Source organism: Myodes glareolus, chromosome 10 (genome assembly GCF_982192425.1).
Source record: "Myodes glareolus chromosome 10, mMyoGla1.1, whole genome shotgun sequence".
Lineage (NCBI taxonomy): Eukaryota > Metazoa > Chordata > Mammalia > Rodentia > Cricetidae > Myodes > Myodes glareolus.
Genome location: NC_142035.1, coordinates 33,410,157 through 33,429,473, shown reverse-complemented (window position 1 = coordinate 33,429,473; position 19,317 = coordinate 33,410,157). Strand labels below are relative to the sequence as shown.

At 43.2% G+C, this 19,317-nt stretch overlaps 1 protein-coding gene across 2 annotated transcripts in view; it reads left to right on the top strand.

The window, feature by feature from the left end:
* Slc24a3 (solute carrier family 24 member 3) overlaps window positions 1-19,317 on the top strand; it is a 478,272-nt gene that overhangs the window by 64,841 nt on the left and 394,114 nt on the right. For both annotated transcript variants that reach the window (XM_087911151.1, XM_087911152.1), the window contains exon 2: window positions 4,378-4,506. In XM_087911151.1, the coding sequence (XP_087767277.1) occupies window positions 4,378-4,506 (129 nt within the window). The remainder of the gene's footprint in view (window positions 1-4,377; window positions 4,507-19,317) is intronic.

Genomic DNA, 19,317 nt, shown 5'->3' with positions numbered 1-19,317 from the left:
GAGCAAGTGTGAGCATCCTTTTCATCATCTGCCTCACTTTCCCCTGCGTCCTAGCTCCCCCACTGCCTACTGCCTATATTTCGTCTTTTCTCTCTGTATGCAAGGATACAATGGCCCTTGTCACAGAGAGCCAGGTTCTTGAGTAGTGTCACGCATAGAATGAGATTCTATAAGTGTTTGAGTCTTTGGTCTGTGATGCTTTCCAGGTGTGCTACTCAACTTTGTAATAGTTTCTGGGGACTGTTTGATAGGTCTCATGAGACAGTCTTCACCCATACTTATTATTAAATGAAGGCCTCTTTCCCAATCTACTTTACTATTAGCTGTGTATTGCAATCAGGGTGAGCATCTTCCATCCAGGGATCTGCCATGAAACTGGCCTTTGAAATCATGAATCCTGGGTTCACATCTCTCCTCTGCTTTTTGCTCACTGTGCATCGCAGGGCAGGTTGTTTAACCAAGATATGCTTCCATATCGTTTACTTACTTGCAAAAATAGAGCTAGTATTTTCATATAGGTTGTTTGCACATAGTAGATGTTCAATAAGTGTAATGACAAAAGCTATGGAAGTATTCAAAATGACCACAGATTGCCTATGATCTTAAGCAAGTCACTGCCACTGTGAGTCATTTAGGGATACGTAGGCCCTGAAGACTTCTCTTCTTACGAAGAGATTTTTGAGGAAATCAAACTGAGCTACAGCACCATCAAACTTTGTTCTTACTGGACATTGTTACTATTTTTATTATTAATATTTTCTCAGACTCTGAACATCATTGTTGTATCAGTGGTCAGTGGTCAAGTCTGTTTTTGTTGAGATAAAAGTTTGTAGGTTTTGGAAGGCTGAGGTGCTGTCTTAATAGTGCCTAATTCCTGAAGATATTGAATCATTATGTTAAAAAAAATCCTCTAATTTTCTGCTACAATAGCTGGCTTTGCTTTTACATCTCTTAATTGGTATCAGCTTTTCTCTTAGAGTCACAGAACCATGGAAACTTGGCAAAGAAACTTTGGGAGTCATTGGAAGGAATACTTTTGCCTCTTTGCAAGTCTTTGGGGGGTCTGCCTGAACCTTAAGACTGCAGGTCCACAGAGCACCGTATTCTGACCCACTTTATGAGGACAGATAGTAGAATGGTCACTCTGCCAGCCACAGCATGACTGTTTCTTTAGACACTGTGCAGACTGGCAGATAGCCTAGCACTGTGCCCATCCCTGTTGTTCAGACTCTTCATTGATCACTGACACTGTACAGCTTCGGAAATCTCTATCTTGCTGTCCAAGGCCCTTGCTTGGCACCAGAGCTTCCTTTGGAGCTCCGTGTCATAGGTTAGGGAAGCTGGAGAGGGTCATAAAGACATGGTTCAGCAATCAGAGCATGCACTGCTCCTGCAAAGGACCTGAGTTCAGTTCTCAGCTCCCAAATCTGGTGGCTACAGCAGTCTAGAATCCCAGCTCTGGCCTCCATGGGCACCCGCACTCAAGTACACATTTGTATACACACACACACACACAAAATTTTAAAAATAAGAAATAAAAGATAAAAACTGAAGAATTAATGTTTGTAGGAATGACCTTCAACCTATGGCAGAGGAGGAGTGGGTAGACCAATTCCCATGTTCCTCCACATCTTGGGTATCTGAGATGCTTGCTCTCTGGCTTGTAGCACTTTCAAAGGGGCCCAGTGCTCCTCACATATTTCTGCAGCTGGCTGGATGCATACCTTCCCTATCCTACTTCTCCAATCCCTGGCATATTCTTCCTGGGATCACGTTTGCAAGTCAGTGGTATCCGTATCTTCCTTAGGAGCTGCTCCTGACACCGAGCCTGTGACAAAGTGAAGGCCTCTCCCCAATGTTTTGATAGTTTTAATATGGCACACTTATGTTTAAAGATTGCTTATTGGAGTTTAAGGCCACTGATTTTATTCTTTCTTCATGAGTTCTTAGAGCTTCTTTTTTTTTCTCCTGTGCTTGACATCATTTTTCGTCATAGGACCAAACATTCAGGTTAAGCAAGCTATCCAGATAACTTGAGTGAAATTTAAGCCCTTTCTTAAGTGTTATTCTGATAATTTTGGCCAAATAAATAAATACATGTGGCTACTGTAGAGGATTTTTATACCTTGGAGTTGAGGTGATTGTTTATTGCACTGGTCTACCCTTCTCTGACTAAGGTTGCTTTTCTGGCTAAATACCTAAGTTCTAATTAGTTATCTTGACAAGTTTACATTCAGGACTAGAGCTGTGTTTGGGGAAAATCTAAATTCATGAGCTGCAGGAACTCTCTGTAGATACTGAAGTGAGAGGCACACGAGCACTGCCCTTCACAGAAAGGTCTAGGACCCTAAGTTATCCATGCATAAGTTGGGAACAGTGATTTTATAGCAGTTTGTCACTGGAGAGATAATGTTTGTATTCTCCTGTGCAGTGTTGTGAGAATCAAGCTCTGTAATGAAGGTAAAATTGTTTGGAAAATTGAGAATCACTGTAAAAATAGAGACAAGGAGATGGTGGCTTTTAGCTCTATGCTGACCATTTTGGAATATCACACTGTCTGGTCATGCACCCCATGGGCTATGTGAAGGCCACTGGGCCCAAGAAATAGTTCCTTGCTTTATAGTTAAAACCATTTTTCTTTTCTATGTTTTTATTAAGATCTTTTTAAATCTTAAATATATTTGATCTTATTTTTTCCTCCCCCAAGTCCTTCCAGATGCTCCCACTTCTACCCACCCAACTTAAAGTTCTTTCTCAAAAGAACAAATGAGAATCCAATACAACCATTTTTTCTAAAGGAGGTGATGATCTCCCATAATTTCTTTTCTTCATGCCAGCCTTCTGGAATGAACTACCATGTCTGACCACCTCCATCTCCAACAGCCCCCATATGGCAGGCTCAAGCTCTCATTTCTCTATTTGTCTTTCTGGATTTGTCCATAGTGTTCAAGACTGTTCGTTTTTCTTCCTTAGATGCTTTCTTCTCATTTTTTATTCCACCTTGCTCTCTTTCCACTTCCTCTCATGATGCTTTGCTGAATTTTTTTTAACTGTCTGCTCACTGGACACATATTAGGTTCTCAAAGTTATTTTCTTTCTCTTTTTCTTCTCGTTAGTCATCACTAATGCATGTGTGCATGGAATCTCCCTCCAGTCATGAAACCGACAGGGAACCCATCTGGACTATATCCCAAGGCCTTCCCTGGGATCTCTTTTGTACCAGCTCTCTTGCCTGAGGTATCATTACCAAGAAGCTATATCGTTCCTCCTGATAATCTTATCTGTAGAAACTTCAGACTCTGTATCGCCTAGACTGGATGGAGAAGCCTCTTCCCTCATGTGCCCTGTCTTCTCTGTTTTTGTACTGACATGTTCATCTCCGTGGTCATATAACCCAGAGACCTAGACATGGTTATGTTCACCCTCTAGCATGCATTCTGGAGTCATCTTTTTCCTTCATGTCTTGTTTCATGGAATCTTATGCTGGGTCCCATACAGACTACTGCTTTGGAGATGGTGAAATGGTACCTTATCTTGGGTAACCTCCAAGAAGCAGTTTCTGAGCATAAATTCAACTGCAGTTGGATTATGAAGCAAAAATGGTGGTGATGTAGACATAGGTAGACTAAATTGGTAGTACTGACTCAGTACTCAGTAGAGTCCATTGTTCCCATCTCTTTCCAAACTGGTTCTTTTTTTGTTTTAAGACAGGTTTTCTCTGTGTAACAGCCCTGGCTGTCCTGAACTAGCTCTTATAGACCAGTGTGGACTTGAACTCACAGAGATCTGCTGTCTCTGCCTCCTGAGTGCTGGGATAAAGGTGTGCACCACAACCACCTGGCCCAAATTAGCTCTTAATGCTGTCATATTTGTAGTTTGAATTAAGCTCTTGTGAGAGTATTGTTGCCATGGATATCATCCAATGGCTACAAGTCTAGACTGCCTCCCTCACTATTATTGGTTGTTAAATATTTCTTAGCATCATTAGGTATAGGGGATTGAAATCCAGAGGAGATAGCCATCAACCAAATATACTTTATCAAGAGACTTGTCATGTAGACAACATTAGTTTAGTCACATTGTGGGAAACTCTGGAATCCAGTATAGAATGCATACCTCGCTGTCATCCTTCTCAAGCAATGAAGTGTTCATACATGAGTGGCTTCCTGTCATTGGATAGAAGGCCGCTTTTGTTGTGTCTAGTAGGATTCAACAGTCAGAGGAAACTTTCAAATAGTTATAGTCAGCATGCCTTAAAGGCACCATGCAGTACAGAGGAAGACAATAGCTGATTAAGGCACAGGCCAGCATGGGTAAAGACTGACATTGCATTCGGTTGTTAGTGATGCGTGATAATTCTGTTTTTTCCTTTTCTAGAACTTGACCTCATGGATCTCATCGGGGAAGATAGAAAATGGATGGTGGGGAGGAAGCTGATGCAGGTGAATGATACACTGACTTCTGAAGACGCAGGACTCCGAAGCAGCAAGAATTGCACTGAGCCAGGTAATAGTGGTGGTGTTGTCCTGGCAACAGCTGCCATTTTCTGTGATTGTGGCCAAGGATGAGCATGGTGACTTGTTTATTCTTTAAATTCTAATCTGGAGAGATTTTAAAGATGTTTCGGGCATATATATCAGAAACTCACATTTGATTCTCTCAAAGGCCTCAGAACTCAACAATGTGAAGATCGTGTATCTAAAGATGGGGATAGAGAGTTGTCATTGTGCTCCCAAAGGCCTTAGATCTTTTGATATGGAAAGTGCTTCGAGAAGTCATGTGTCTACTCCTTTTTGGAAAGATGAGTAGAAGGATCTGTTCCTATCATGCCAAATATCTTAATAATCATTTCTCAAATGGAAATGGAAAGAATGAAGACCAGATACTTGTATGTCTACCCAAAAATACTATATAACATTTGGGCCTCAGATTGAAGGGGGAATGGTTACTATGCACTGTTATTAAAGGCTCACAAGGAACATTTTCAAAGTTCAGTGAAACATGTACAAGCTATATTAATTATAAATAAAAATAGCCATGATGGGTCTGAACGACCTTGCTGAGTAGATAGTCATGTGTGACCTGAAAAGCACAGACATATCAAGGATTTTCCTGAACAGACAGGGGAGGAAAGGTGCAGTTTCTACTCAAAGGACTCTGGTGGAGATCTTGTCTGATAGCCAAACAGTTTTCAACGAATATCTTCAGTTAGCAGGCAAATGGTAAGTAGGACATAGGAAGACAAGAATCACAGCAGTAGAAATCTCATTTCTACCTCTGGCAGAAAGAGTGGAGTGAAATGCGACGTGGTGATGAAGACCCTACATTGAGTTCGTCTATTTGCAGGATTGGTGGAGAAGGAAGGATTCTATTTCCTGCTGGTGTGGCTTTGTTTGTAGGAAGAAGGCAGTCAATCTTGCCGTGAGTGGCATCCCTCACTCTATTAGGAATGTCTAGCTCACAGAAAGAGGGGTAGAAACATCAGGGACATTGAAAGCCATTTCAGGGTAAGAAATGGCTCAACTTCATAGATAGCAAAAATGTCCAGATTGATTTTTAAAAGATCCACAAACTTAGCATCTGCTGGAGTTGTTAAAGGGGGTCCAGAGAAGAAGAGATGAAAGGTTTTCGGAAGCAGAAGGAGGCAGTGAAAGAGAGCTCAGGCATGCTGTACAGGGAAGACTGTGATGTGCATGTATGGATATGTCATAATTGAGCCCACTATTAGGTACAATTATTATATGCTCATGAAATATTACAAATAATGCTTACAAAGGAATATGGTACCAGAATTGATACTCTTATTTTACTCATCTGTAGACTAAAGGGATTCACTTTGGGACCTTGACTCTGAATTAAGCTATAGGGAGGATTTTCATGCCTGAAGCAGAGAGCCCTGTTCACATTCTAGCATGTTGGGGCCTGCATTTTTCAACTCCCCTCCCTTGACAAACTGTGGGAACCACTTCCTTTCCTGAATGCTGTTTTTGTGAGATGTCTCTAACTGTACCCTGAATGATAATATTCAGTGATAATTTAAATCAAATAGGTAGGGCTAGAAAGAAGGCTAAGTAATAGAGCACTGGCTGTTCTTCTAGAAGACCAGAGTTTGATTCCTAGCACTCACATGTCTGTATCCCCAGTTCTGGGAATTCAGTACATTCTTCTGGCCTTTATGTGTACCAGGCATATCTATGGTACACAAACATGCATGTAGACTACATACCCATACACCTAAAATTTATTAAAATTAAATCAAATGAACCAAAATAACATAAAATAAAACATGCAGATGCTTTAGATGCTCCCTTGTGTTAGCCATGTGTCCGGTATCCAGTTGCTGCATGTGACTGGTAGCTGCTGTAACTGGGCATTACAGGTCCTCAGACATGTTTATCAGCATGGGGGGGATGATTGGACAGGATGGTCTAAGCTTCCAGTGGTCTCTGGACACATTTTCTGCCTTACTAGCTCACTTGCAGACATCTCAAGAATGAAGAGTAGATGTGTGTCTCTGTGATCTGCCTTTCCAACCTTCCAACTTAGATCTTGGAGTCACACCTAGGTTTGAATTCTAGCTTCAGACCTTTGGGCTATGGGCAATGTAACCAGGTTATCAATCATCTGCTCTTTCACAAGTGTGAACTGGTACTGACGTCACAGAGTATGCACCGTTTAGGGCACCTTGCATGATAGTAGTATTGTAAGAGTCGACTTGCGAACTCCCCATGGATGCTGGAAGGTGTCTGTCTCCCCATTTCAGATGATCCCTAGAGCCACAGTGCCATTGCTACTCCTCCACAAGAGGTGGTCAGTCTGGGTCTGTCAGCTGCCCACTCTCCTGAGTGGTCCAGAACCGACTGTGAGAATCAAGTGCTCTTATCTGTCAGACAAGCTTGGAAGAGCCTGCGCTGGTAACGGCGCCATCATCTCCACTGGCCTCCATGACTAAGTGTAGTGTGATCCAGGCATGCTGGGTATGCAAGAAATAGCTGGCTCAGGGCCTTCCCAAGATGAACAGGTAATTTATGGGACAGAAATAAGAGCCAGATCACAGATAAGACTGTGATTTAGTGTTATTAATTTAATAGTGCCATCGACCCCCATTCCATGGGGATATTCTGAATACTCTAGTAGCTATCTGAAAGCACAGAGAACACTATATTTAATTATATCTATGTAAATACATATACATATATATAGTTTTATTATATATACCTACAATAACCTTTAATTTAATAGAGATGGATAATAATGATTGCTAATAAAATAGAGTAATTATAGCAATGTACTATAATAAAAGTTATGAATTGCTAATGTCTGGAAGTTTTAATTTAATATTTTTGGACCATCGTTGATTGTAGGAAACCAAAATAAATGAAACCGTGGATCGGAGTAAGGAGCTGCTGTGTGATCTCTACCTCTGACTCGCTGAGTGGGAGGACTTAGCTAGAGTGAGCTGTGGCGGATCCATTCCCCAGTCATTGCCCGTTTTCCTTTAAGAGGCTCTGAACACAATGAATATCATTGTCCTGGCTGAATACCGTGGTGTCTGCTCTTAGAAGTCTTCGTGTTAGGGTGAGGAAGGGAGCCTGCGGTTTCTGGACTCTTTCCCTTCTTATTTGTGATGCCAGCAGTGGCCCTGCCTTGACAGAGACTGTGGATGGGGGTTCCCTCTGTGCTTGGAGGGGAGATTGTTTGCACAGGAACTGGAGCATGCTGGGTGCCAGTTGAGCTGTAGCCATGTGAGCCAAGGTGTCAAGGTCATAAGCAAGAGTTAATGCAACATTTGTCCCGGAGCACAGTCTGTTACCACTTACGTTGTCACCGTTTTCAGTTCCAAAGACTGTGTCCTTGGAAACCCTCGTTTTAGATGCCGGTAGAGGAAGCCTATAGATTTGGGCTCTCGCAGTAGAATTAGGGCATTTATTTCCTTCTGTTGTCATGGAACTGGTCTGCTTCTCAGAGCTCCATTTCTTCAGCTATGAAATAGAACTCCTGTTTTCATCCCTTCCATTACACAAACCCACTAATTCAGAGAAATTTCCAGAGTAGAGACTGACCAAACTTCGACTCCAAGTCAGCCTCCTGCTTCTCCTAATAACTTCCTTGCATTTGCACAATTCCACAGAGTTTCAGCCTTCTCCTCCCTCTCCTTTCTCCTCCCTCCCCCTTCCTCACCTATCCCTCTCTTCCCCTTCACTCTATGCCTCTCTTTCTTTCTCCCTGAAGGTCAGCTGTAGCACGAATAATAAAAACCCAGAGACAGAGACTGGGGTTCCAGCTGAAGATCAGAAAAGCAGAGCAGCCAAGCCTCTAGAGAGTTCTTACCTCTACCAAGGCTCAGACAAACAAAGGGGCCACCCTGTCCTCAACGTGACTGCAGACTGCAATGCTCTCCACCAGACCTCTCCTGCAACTCTTTCCTGCTGCCTCATAGTCCTCCCTCCACCCAGCCATGCCACACATGTCTCCACCTCCCTAGTGCTGGGATTAAAAAGGTGCATGATCCCAAGTGCTGGGATCAGCTTTGTGTGAGCTCGGTTTCTTTTTTAGAGAGATTCAATCTTGTGTAGCCCAAGGTGTCCTTGAGTCCTTGATTAAAAGTATGTGCCACCACTCCCTGACCTCTAGTGGCTTAGCTCTGCACTCTGATCTTTAGGCAAGCCTGATTTATTAAAACGCAAATAAAATATCATGGTAACCAATAGCCTAGAGCACCCCATTTGTAGGCCAGGAGAAGGAGAGTGCAGAGCCTCTTATGAAATATTAGTGTTCTATGTGACTGGTCTGGCAGTATTGGGGTGTCTTAGTCTTTATATAATACTTGCCACTTTTTTAGAATATATTATTTTAGGCATTTTTTTAATTTCTGCAAGAATGGCACATTTCATCTCCCCTGGTTTTAGTAGAAACCTATCTCTTTTTTTTCCCCTTCCAGAACCGAGTGTAAAGACTGACCTCCAGGCTCCAAGTTTTGTGCAATTGTTCCATCTCTCTGTGAATTTTTGAGGCTGTTTTCTTAGCCTGACACTGCCGATTTCATCTGAAGCCTGGAAACATATTGTTTTTTTGGCAAATAGCACTTGAAATTGTTTATTCAGATGACCTATTAAGAGAAATTTCACTTTGAATAAATTTGAGCCACAGAAAATTAAGTTAGCTAAATGTAATATTGAGGGTGGTGGACAACTGCAGCAGAAATGCATTCTTTAGAATAATTCTGTGTACGTTTGGCAGAGTTTTATTTATATACTTTGCAGTTTGTCTCCAGAAACCTCCACCATCCCCGTTGTCAGCTCTTTGATAAATTGAGGAAATGAGTTTCTTCTTAAGGTACCTTCCTCTGAAATAAACTTTGAAAGGAGGAAAAGAGCTGAGGTGATAGACTTTGGAATGAGGCCCTTTGGATGGAGAGGTTCTGCTCATGGCCCACTCCACCCTTTAGCTTAGTTGGGTCTAAGGTCTGAAGAGGTAAGAAAGACATCTGGACCTGTGTAACAAGACCAAGGTGATGTTTGCAGAAGATTGTCCAAGGGAATGTGTCAAGAGGGTCTATTGGAGCGATTGCTGTTCTGGATGATGGGAAACCATATAATTTAGGAGATAAATGGTTATTAGAATAGCAGAGGAAGCTGGAAGTAGTTGTGACATAAATGGGATGAAGTACGTTCAAGGAGTAAATATGATGGGAGATAAGAACATGGATGTAAATGAGCAAAATTCACACAAGGTTCTGACTGTGAACAAAATCCCACTGTTTAGAGATTTGAACAATATTACCAGAGCTGACTAGTTTAATGTGGGACTGGATATGACCAATCCTCAGAACATCAGAAGGCTTAGCTTCTAAACTTTTATGTGAAAGATCAAGATTCAGATGGGGAGAAACAACCTACCCAAGTTGGTGGGACTTAGGAGAAGCAAGGTGGAACTCCTTCACTGTAGACACTCAGTGTGTACAAATGTACATAGGTCCTTAGTGGTCATTGTGTGCATGCAATGAGTTGCATCTTTCTTTATCTTCCTTAAAGAAATGGAAAGGAAGGCAGGCTGACAGAACTATTTGCAGTCACTATAAGGTTCAGGCACAGTAGAACCTGCCCAGCTCTTCAGACTGTTCCAAGGATAGCTACAGTATTCAGGCTAGTTCAGCAACAAACCGCTGTTCTCACATGCCAAGCGGTGAGAAGACAATACATAGAGGAATTACTCAATGGACTTCTGGCTTCAGAAGGCCAAAGAGGCCAGTTTGTAGACAAACAGGATGAAAGGGAGTGGGGAGCTTTCTACTTACGAGTAATCACAAGTTTAAAAGACTTGGGCTCCACCAGGAAAGGGCCATCTACCTTGCATTTCTTCTAACGTTGACATCCCTTTAATATCTTCAGGACATTTTATTGAGACCTTTCTTTTTTAAAGATAAACTGTTCTCTAACATAATCTGGTAAATTGTGTCTGGAATTCTTCTGAAAATCAGGCAAAGGATGATAAACTGTCCTTTGATGTAAGGCTTTGTAAAAGATGTTTGACTTTTCAGAGTATTTGATGTTCATTAGCTGACTGGAACAGTTTGGCCCTTGAAACAAATGTACCCAGCTCAGGTCTCCAGCTTAGGAATGGGTGTCCTATGATGCCCAGCTGGTAAGTAAATAATTGCAAGTCCGTAATCACAATGGTGAGGGGAATTGGAGGGATTACTACTTCTAGTCTCTTCCAAATCCCTTCCCTTAAAGTCATTCTCAACAAACTAGAGACCTTGGATAAAATGGCACTGTTAACTGTATTTTATGAATAAAGTCTTATTAGAAAACAGTCACGGACATCCCTTTATGTGTGGTCGGTGGCTGCTCTTGTTTATTAGGGCTTAATTGAGTAGTAGCAGACAATATTGTGTGTGAAGCCAAAAGTAGTTATTCTTAGACCCTTCGTAGAAATAGTTATTACTGTTCCCTGTTCTAGACCCTGACACCAAAGCCTCAGTGGCCTGGAAAGATTAAACCAACAACGACTTTTTAAACTTCCAACCCTGACCATCCCTGTACCACATTGAATATATCTAATGTAATCCCCAGGATTAGAAGGATTGTGAGCTACATATTTTTCATTTCCTGCCCCTTCTACTCAGCACATAATATAAAACTCCATCCTTCAATACTGCCTCATGATTCATAGCTTCTGCTTTTCAGTCTCCTTACTTCCTGCATTTGTCTCTCCCCTGAGTCTAAGAATGAAGCTTCAATACGGGGTTGAACCCAGGCATACCAGCCCCTGTCATCCATGGACAGTTTCATCAAAGCTTGCATCTCAAGCATCTCCAAAATGGTGGGCAACATCCTCACCTACTTGAAGAAGTTATAAGAACAGAAATGGGGTGACTGACAGCACCTACTTTGGGGCCCACCCAAGGGAAAATCACTTCGTAGCTCCTTTGTATCTCTTGACTAGACCCGTGTTGCCTAAGCAGTGATGAACATGTCTCCCTCCTGGCTCAGGATCAAAGCTAGTTCATGTCTCTAGCCCTCTGGGTCTGTCTTCTCTCTCTTCTGTCATTTCTGTAGCAGCAATATATTATATACAGGGTATTATATACAGGGACCCTCATTTGAATCTTTCACTAGGAAGTTTTCTTTTTGCACAGCTTATCTCATTGTTTAGATAAAGCCAAGCTGGGGTTTCAATGTATAAAGAAGCCTCTCTGGAATCCACCACTAGAAGATGCTAGAATGAGGACAGACTAGCCAAGTTATAGCCTGACACCCCTAGCTTTGTTGATATACACAGTAGGCTTTTAAATCATACCTACAAATCTAGATTGGCAAAGTGCACTGATTTGCCCCCATCCACATGTGCCCAGGGACCTCAGAACCATGAGCAGCCTGGGCCTCAGGGCTTTTTAGAAGTGGTCATTTCTTGGCCGGATTTGTGGCCTGTTAGATCAGAACTTCTGGAAGAAGTTCTGGGTTTTCACAAGTTCTCTGGATCTTGTTGGGTGCGTTCAGGTATGAAGTCCCTTGGTCTAGCTCATGGGAATTACTCAAGGAAATGTGAAGTTTATGTCTCTCCTTAGGCTTAGAAACTGGAATGGCTTAGGTAAGGCAGGACCTTAGGGTGTAAGCAGCTCTCCCTACCACGCTTCGACTTGGAATGTGATGCTCTGTGTCTGGGAGATGAGACCCAGCTCGTCCACACTCCCCCCCCCCCCGAGACCCTCTGTAATTCCTCCAGGATCCCGAAATCAGTCTCAGCTGCCTGCCTGAGAGACACAAAGAGGGCAGAGCTGAGCTGTGCACCACAGAGACTTCCACAGACACCGAGACTTCCACAGACACAGAGACTTCCTGTGGCCAATAGACTGATGGCCTTCTTTACCCCATCTACTTAGGACCAGGCCTAGCTAAGTTGAGAATAGTGCTCACATTGTACTTTAGAGAACCCATTAAATATGAATGTCTAGTTTGTTGTATGGCTGCTAGTGAGCCTTTTGATATGTTCTCATTCATTTCTATGATAGAAAAATAAAATCCCTGAATTAAATATTAGCAGTTCGTTTTAGAAACACAGAACAAAAATGATTTTATGCTAGCCTAGTATCATATCTATCTATATAAAGACCCAGAGCTCATCTTGGGCTCTCAGTTCTGGCCTAGCAGTAAGACTTCAAGATACTACAGACCTTTGAGATTAGAGACAAGGAATCCAGACAGGAAACATGACAGGCTACAGGTCACCTAGTGCTGCAGACCATAATGAAAGAGGCAAAGGGTTGGGAGCCAAAGAGTAGGCTGGATTTATCAGTGGTTTGCTATTCATTTGTCTTGATGCCATAAGGAAACCTGAAAATAAGGGATGCTCAGATTTTTGTTGTTGTTTTGTTTTGAGACAGCATTTCTTTGTGTAATAGCCCTGGCTGTTCTGGAACTCACTTTGTAGACCAGGCTGACCTTGAACTCACAGTGAGCCTCCTGCCTCTGCCTCCTGTGTGCTGGGATTAAAGGTGTGTGCCACCACTCTGGCAGGATGCTCACATTTTATAATCCTTGGTACAATTAGGGATGTAGGCCGGAGGAATCCTGACTTTGACACTCATGCAAAACAGCTGTTTAACATCTCAGGGAGGGGGCTGGAGAGATGGCTCAGCGGTTAAGAGCACTGACTGTTCTTCCAGAGGACCTGGGTTCAATTCCCAGCACTCACAACTGCCTGAAAATCCAGTTCCAAGGGATCTGACACCTTCACACCAATGCACATAAAGTTAAATAAATCATAAAAAAATTTAAAAAAATCTCAGGGACTCTGGCTTCTCCTCTGTGCAGCAGAGAGGATTCACAGCCTTGAGCTTATAAAGAGCACCAAGTCCTTTACACCCAGCACGTGTTTAGCGTTGAGTGGATGCCCGTTTCCTGGGCATATGCTGTGACGATTCTAAGTGATCTCACAGACAAGGACTCAGGGAGTGATACATAGGGAGCTGCGATATTTGCTATTTATGCAGTTGATTCTTTCCTGACTTGGGGGACATGAGAAGAGTATAGTGAATTGAACAGATATTAATTTAAAAATCCAGGAATAAAATAGAAATAGCTTTAACTGCGCAAGTGTTTGTACAGGGCACAAGAACAGCGTATGGGCATAAAAATAAGCCACTAAATGTGTCCTTTATAGAGAAACAGGAATTCCACATATGACAAATCTGTTCATTTGCCCTGGGCAAATCCAGAGAGTGGCCACGGTTGGTGGGGGTTTGGAGCTTTAGATGCTGCTTGCTAAGTCGTATGTGTGGAATGATTCCCAGAGGGTGATGAAGAAGAGCCGAAAGGTGGTGAACAGGTTCAAATGATGTCGGATTTGTTCTGTGCCGGACTCTGCTTCCTGTTGTTTTAGCTCATTTGGCTGCTGTAACAAATTATTATAGAATGCATGGCTCTAAGGAAAAGAAATCTGTTGCTTACATTTCTGGGATATGGAAAGTAAAAAGAAACGGTACCTGCACATTTGGGGTACAATGAGGGCACCCTTCCTTTTTTTGCAGATGGTGCCTGCTCACTCTAATATCCTGTGGTGTTAAGGGCTGAGTTCTTTCTCAAGCCTTCTTTTAATTTCATTTTGATATGGATAAATATTTTGTCAGAAGGTCTGACTGGGCATCAAGGATATGCCTGGTGCTTGTTGAGGTCAAAAGAAGGTGTTGGACCTCTTGAAATAAGTTATGAGTGGTTGTAAGCCACCACATGGGTCCTCAGAGTTGAACCCAAGTCCTCAGCAAGTGAAACAAGTTCTCTTAACCACTGAACTATCTCCCTAGCTCTCTCCCCAGATGACGAAAGCCTACCAGTGGTAACATCTAAAGAAGCATGGTGTATCGGGTGCCTTCCTGTCCCTGTATCACTTGCTTGTTCCCTTCTGGTGTTTCCTGGGATAGTGTTTATTCCTCTGAAATAAGCACTCAAATCCTTGTCTTGGTGTCTGCTTCTAGGGGAGCCTAAAGTAAACTGAGGCACTGGACAGATATGGCAGTGTTTATGTGTTATCTTTATACGTGTCATTTACAAATCAGAAGTTACCTTACCTTGTAACGGGTTGGGAAAAAAAGGAACATAAATGACAGGTAAGGGATTTTTTTTTTCAGGGATTGAATTTGTTGGAAATTAAGGATCTTACTCCATTCAACGACCCTAATACACACAATTTGCACTTTGGTGCAGGTTTTTTTTAACCTTTCTCAGCTTCTATGTCTCAGGAGAGGCAAGTGCAGAATTCTTTTTTCTCTCTGATGCCATGACTGTTAACCGTAAAAAGGAATCTGCCCAACTCCAGAAGGATGCTGCATAGACCTCCTGGCTTCCAGTAACTTCCACACGGATGTTTACACAGTGGAGCACATCACTCCCTTCGATTCCTTAGCTTTCCCCCTCATACTTACTATAGCTAAATTTCTTTCATTACACTCGAAGAGACAGGATTGGCAATAAGCCCTTAAGAACCACAGAGATGTTTTCTACACCCCATCCTTTTCCTAGTCCAGTCCACAGTTCCACTTTGGAGAGAGATGAGAGGGGAGATTACAGGTAACTGGTCTTTGCTAAGGCCTTTGCTAAGTTTCTTTCCCTGATGAAGTTTTCAATACCACATAAGTGTAAGTATCTGAGGGAAAAAAATGATCAAAATTTACAAGGCTTTTCCCAGAGAGAAACCCAGCCAATTCATTAACATTAACCCAGAGAGTTTATCATTGGGTATTTGCTGTATACACAGTGTATTCGCTATCTATATGTGTTGCTATATGTTTGCATGTATGTACATATAACCAAGGATGTATCTATACTCCAAAATATGGATAGATCTCAAAGCCATGTGCTAAGAAGGCTTCTATCAAAGAGTATGCTTCCATACAGAGTTCTAGAACAAGCATGAACTATTCCATAGTGCTAGCAATACGATATGTGGATGTGAGGAGTCAAGATGGGCCTGGAGGATTCTAAGAAACTGTGCAAGAGAGAGCTTTCTGGGGTCATGGTGTGTCTTTAGCTTTGAAGTAGTTGAATGCACAGGTGTATAGCTGTGATGAAATCTCTGAGAGTAGAATTTAGACTTCTGGACTTCATTCTGTAGGTAAATGTAGTCCCCAAAGAAGGGAAAAATAAACTGTAGTTAATGATATACTCATCAGTATATGAATAGGAAGGAGTATAGCTTTAGTTTGTCTGACATCTGGTCTCAATATGTACCCATGCTGGCTTTGAATTCTTGATTCTTCAATCTCAGCCTCCCTATTGCAGACATGAGGGGAATACATTAATTTCTGTAAATTGCTTTGAAATGCACCAAAATATGACAGATTAATGAATGGACACTGGCTGGCTACATGGAAAATACTGAAACAATAAAATACAACTTTCATCACTTCAATGTTTGTGGTCTGTAGGTGGCCACTCTAAAAATTCTTCCTATCTTCCTGGATGTTTGCAAATGTTCACAACAAAATATTCGAGACAACAAAATTGAAGACAAGATTCTTAAAACTGAAAGGGGAGAGTGGAGTTGGAAATTTTCATATAAATAACATGTCAATTTGTGCCATTTTTGCACAATAGTTGTAGATTTCTAATGATAACTATTGAGAACTTGTATCCCTCTGGGAAGCCTTAAGCTGAGCCAATAGGCACTAAGACATTTGGTCTGGGCATCTTAAAGAAACTCTCCCTTTCTAGCTAGAAACATAAAATAATTGTGCAGAGGGGCCAGTGTCCTGTCTGAAACCAGGGTCAGAGGGTACAATCTACTGGCGGCGGGAGAGGGACATCTGTGCGGCTACTTCTAATTCAGCCTTAGATCACTGAATCTGATAAGTCAGCCTAGTATTTGAGGATAAAATGGACCAGGCACTGGAGAAACATAGAAGGTCAGTAGTTTCTTTGTCTGTGAAACACGGATCACCTCCTTTGGGGTGGTCTGACTAAAGACAGGCACACATGTGAGTACGCAGAATGGAGGAAGTGGGGTGCCATATGAATGTTTGTGTCTCTCCTAAATTTGCATGCTGAAATCCTAGCCCCCGAGGAATGAGAAGCCAAAATGGGATTTTAAAGTCCTTGTGGAAGAGAATTCACAGGCACAGTAGGTACACCTTGGAGTTCTTCTGTTTCAACAGTCACGCCTCGGGGGAAGGAGTGCACAGGTTCTGGTGATTAGAAGTTGGACCAGTGTGTTCCCGAGAGCAGAGGGTGGAGAAGGACGAGTAGGAACCTAGCAGCCATTGGCTAATCTGCTTCTTCTGTCTCCTCACATGCCCTAATGTCCTGGGAAGTACATCCTAACCCCAGAGATTTTATCATGTTCCACCCCCTTCCTCGGAATGTGCCCATTTGTGTTTGTCCCCCTAAAGGCAAGCACTCAGACTTGGCCCTCTAGATCTCCCGGCCTCGTAATGGGTTTGCACAGTCACTGGTAGAGGCTCCCAGTTTGTGGTAGGTTCAGGCCTGTGAAAATCACAAAACATATCCACCTTCCCCCTATCATTTACCACCTCCCCCCTATTTCAGACGTCTGGGGACCCAGGAGGAAGCTCCAAACTTGTCACAACTGCAAAACTGGAAGCTACAAGAGAACCCTACCCCAGATTCTTCTGCCAGGGAACAGGATTAGCTGTCAACAGAGCAAAGCTTTTATTTTGCAATCCAGGAAAGTCAGCAAGTCATGTCTAGAAGTGTTGCTCAGAGAGAAGACTCCTTGAGGACTGAGTAGACGTTAGGGAGATGGTACCATGGGAAACATCCTGCCCGCCCCGTGGCCCTTGGCGGGTGTGAGATGGTAGGGGCACACACAGGCTTTTCTGGCTCCAGAGTTCAAAGCAAATGGATGCATAACTTCAGGCAACGCTTTAATCTCTCACCAGGCTCTGCCTTGTGTGAAATGGAATTTGTATTTCATACTAAATCATTTTTTTCAAAGAGAGTCGGTCTGTTTAAAGTGAGGAACCCTGCGCTGTCTTTCAGCTGTCCCGTGGTTTTCTTTTCCTAAAGGTCCTCAAAGGTGGAGCGCATCTATGTTAGCAATGCTCTTCAGCCCAAAGCTTGGCACAGTGGAGGGAATCCCCAGGCTCAGGCTGGAAGGTGATTTGTGCATCCCTCAGAGGAACAAGAGTGTAGCTTCTAGGGAGGGTTTGTATCTCATGGGACGTTCAGTCATGCCCACCAGTGCGGAGGCTTGGCCTGCTGGCTATCTCTGTGAGTGTAGCTGGCCACTGTGACTGTGTCTGCTAGGTAAAATGTAGCAGAAGCTGCGTACCTTCTACACCTGAGTTACTGCAGGCAGTACAACCTCCATCCGGCTCTCTCCCTTGGGATAAGTTGATCTTGGAACCTGGCCACCGCACTGGGAGAAAGCCAAGGTGTCAGGGAAAGCCACATGCAGGCTCTGCAGTCAGCAGTCCGAGCTGGCTCGAAACTGAACGTGGGAGTAGAGACCCTTTCTGGATGAGGCAGGCACAGCCCCCATCTGATAGGCAACTTCAGAGGAGACCCCGAGGAGAAGTCGTGCACCAGAGCCCAGGTACTTCCAGAACCAGGAACAAGAAAAATGAAACAGCTGTGGTTCCTTGGCGCTGCCAACTTGGGTTGGTTTGTTCCGTAGCCACAACAGCTGATGCAGTCATGTGTCCACTGTCCCACTCCTGAGAAACCTCCAGTGGCCAAGAAAGGATCCCCACTGCCCATCCCTCTCCTTCCTTTGTAGTGACTGTTTACTTCCTGTTTCCCCAGAAGTCATGGTCAGGGGAGAAGGGACAGGAGGGACATCTCTCTTTCCATGATGCCCAATCTCCAGGTCTCTGACCCTCTTTGTGACTTAGAGTCAGACAGAAGGTGTCTACCATACAGACTATCAGATTGATTGTCTGTTTGGTGTTTGGCTGTTAGCAGCTGCTGTCTTCTCCCTACAGACAGGATCACCATGGTCATAGCAGTTATGACACACAGTTCTTCACTTACCATAACTCTGGACTCCGGCCTCCATTGGCCAAATTTTACTTTCGTTTTCTTAATTCTATGTGTGTGTTGGTGGGGGCTTGTACATGCCTATGGGGACTAGAAGAGTGTGTCAGATCCCCTGGAGCTATGGTTAAAAGTGGCTATGTGAGAACCCACGCGGGTGCTGGAAACTGAACTGGGGTCCTCTGTAGGAACAGTACGTGCTCTTGACGGCTAAACCATCTCTGCAGCCCGGCTAACTTGACTTCTGGTCACGAGCCCTATAATCAAAGCTGCATCCTTAGGAAGTAGTCACCTGCAGGGCGCACAGCAGAGGCCTTGGTGTCCCTTCCAGGGTTTCAGTTCTTTTCTGGGTGAATCCCTGTGTGGACCTCTATGTGCTCTTTCTCCATGACGTCACTTTGTATTCAGTTCAGAAATGGCCAACTCTGCTGGTTCCTTGGCAGATCTGTAAGGGCAGGAGCTGTCATTTAGGGATTAATGAGCAACTCCCAGGTGAGGCAGGAGCAGCACACCTTTGTGGCTATTTGATTGCCTCTCCACATACATTAGAGGGTAAGCTTTTAGCCCTCGTAAACTTAAAAAATTCCTGTGGCCAAGGTCATGCTGGAGATGCCTTTGTAGCATCATTCTGAGGTGCTGTATCTTCATGTCCTTGGATACCTGTAGTGACAGGAAGTTGACTCTTTACCTTCTTGTAAAGGCCTCTCATTGCTAGTTGCCTGGGGTTGTTAACATTGTCATCCTTTTGAAGAGTCGAAGTTAGCTGTCTTTACGTCATTCTGAGTTTGTACAATACATCTTAAGCCTTTGTATATCTTTAAAGGCA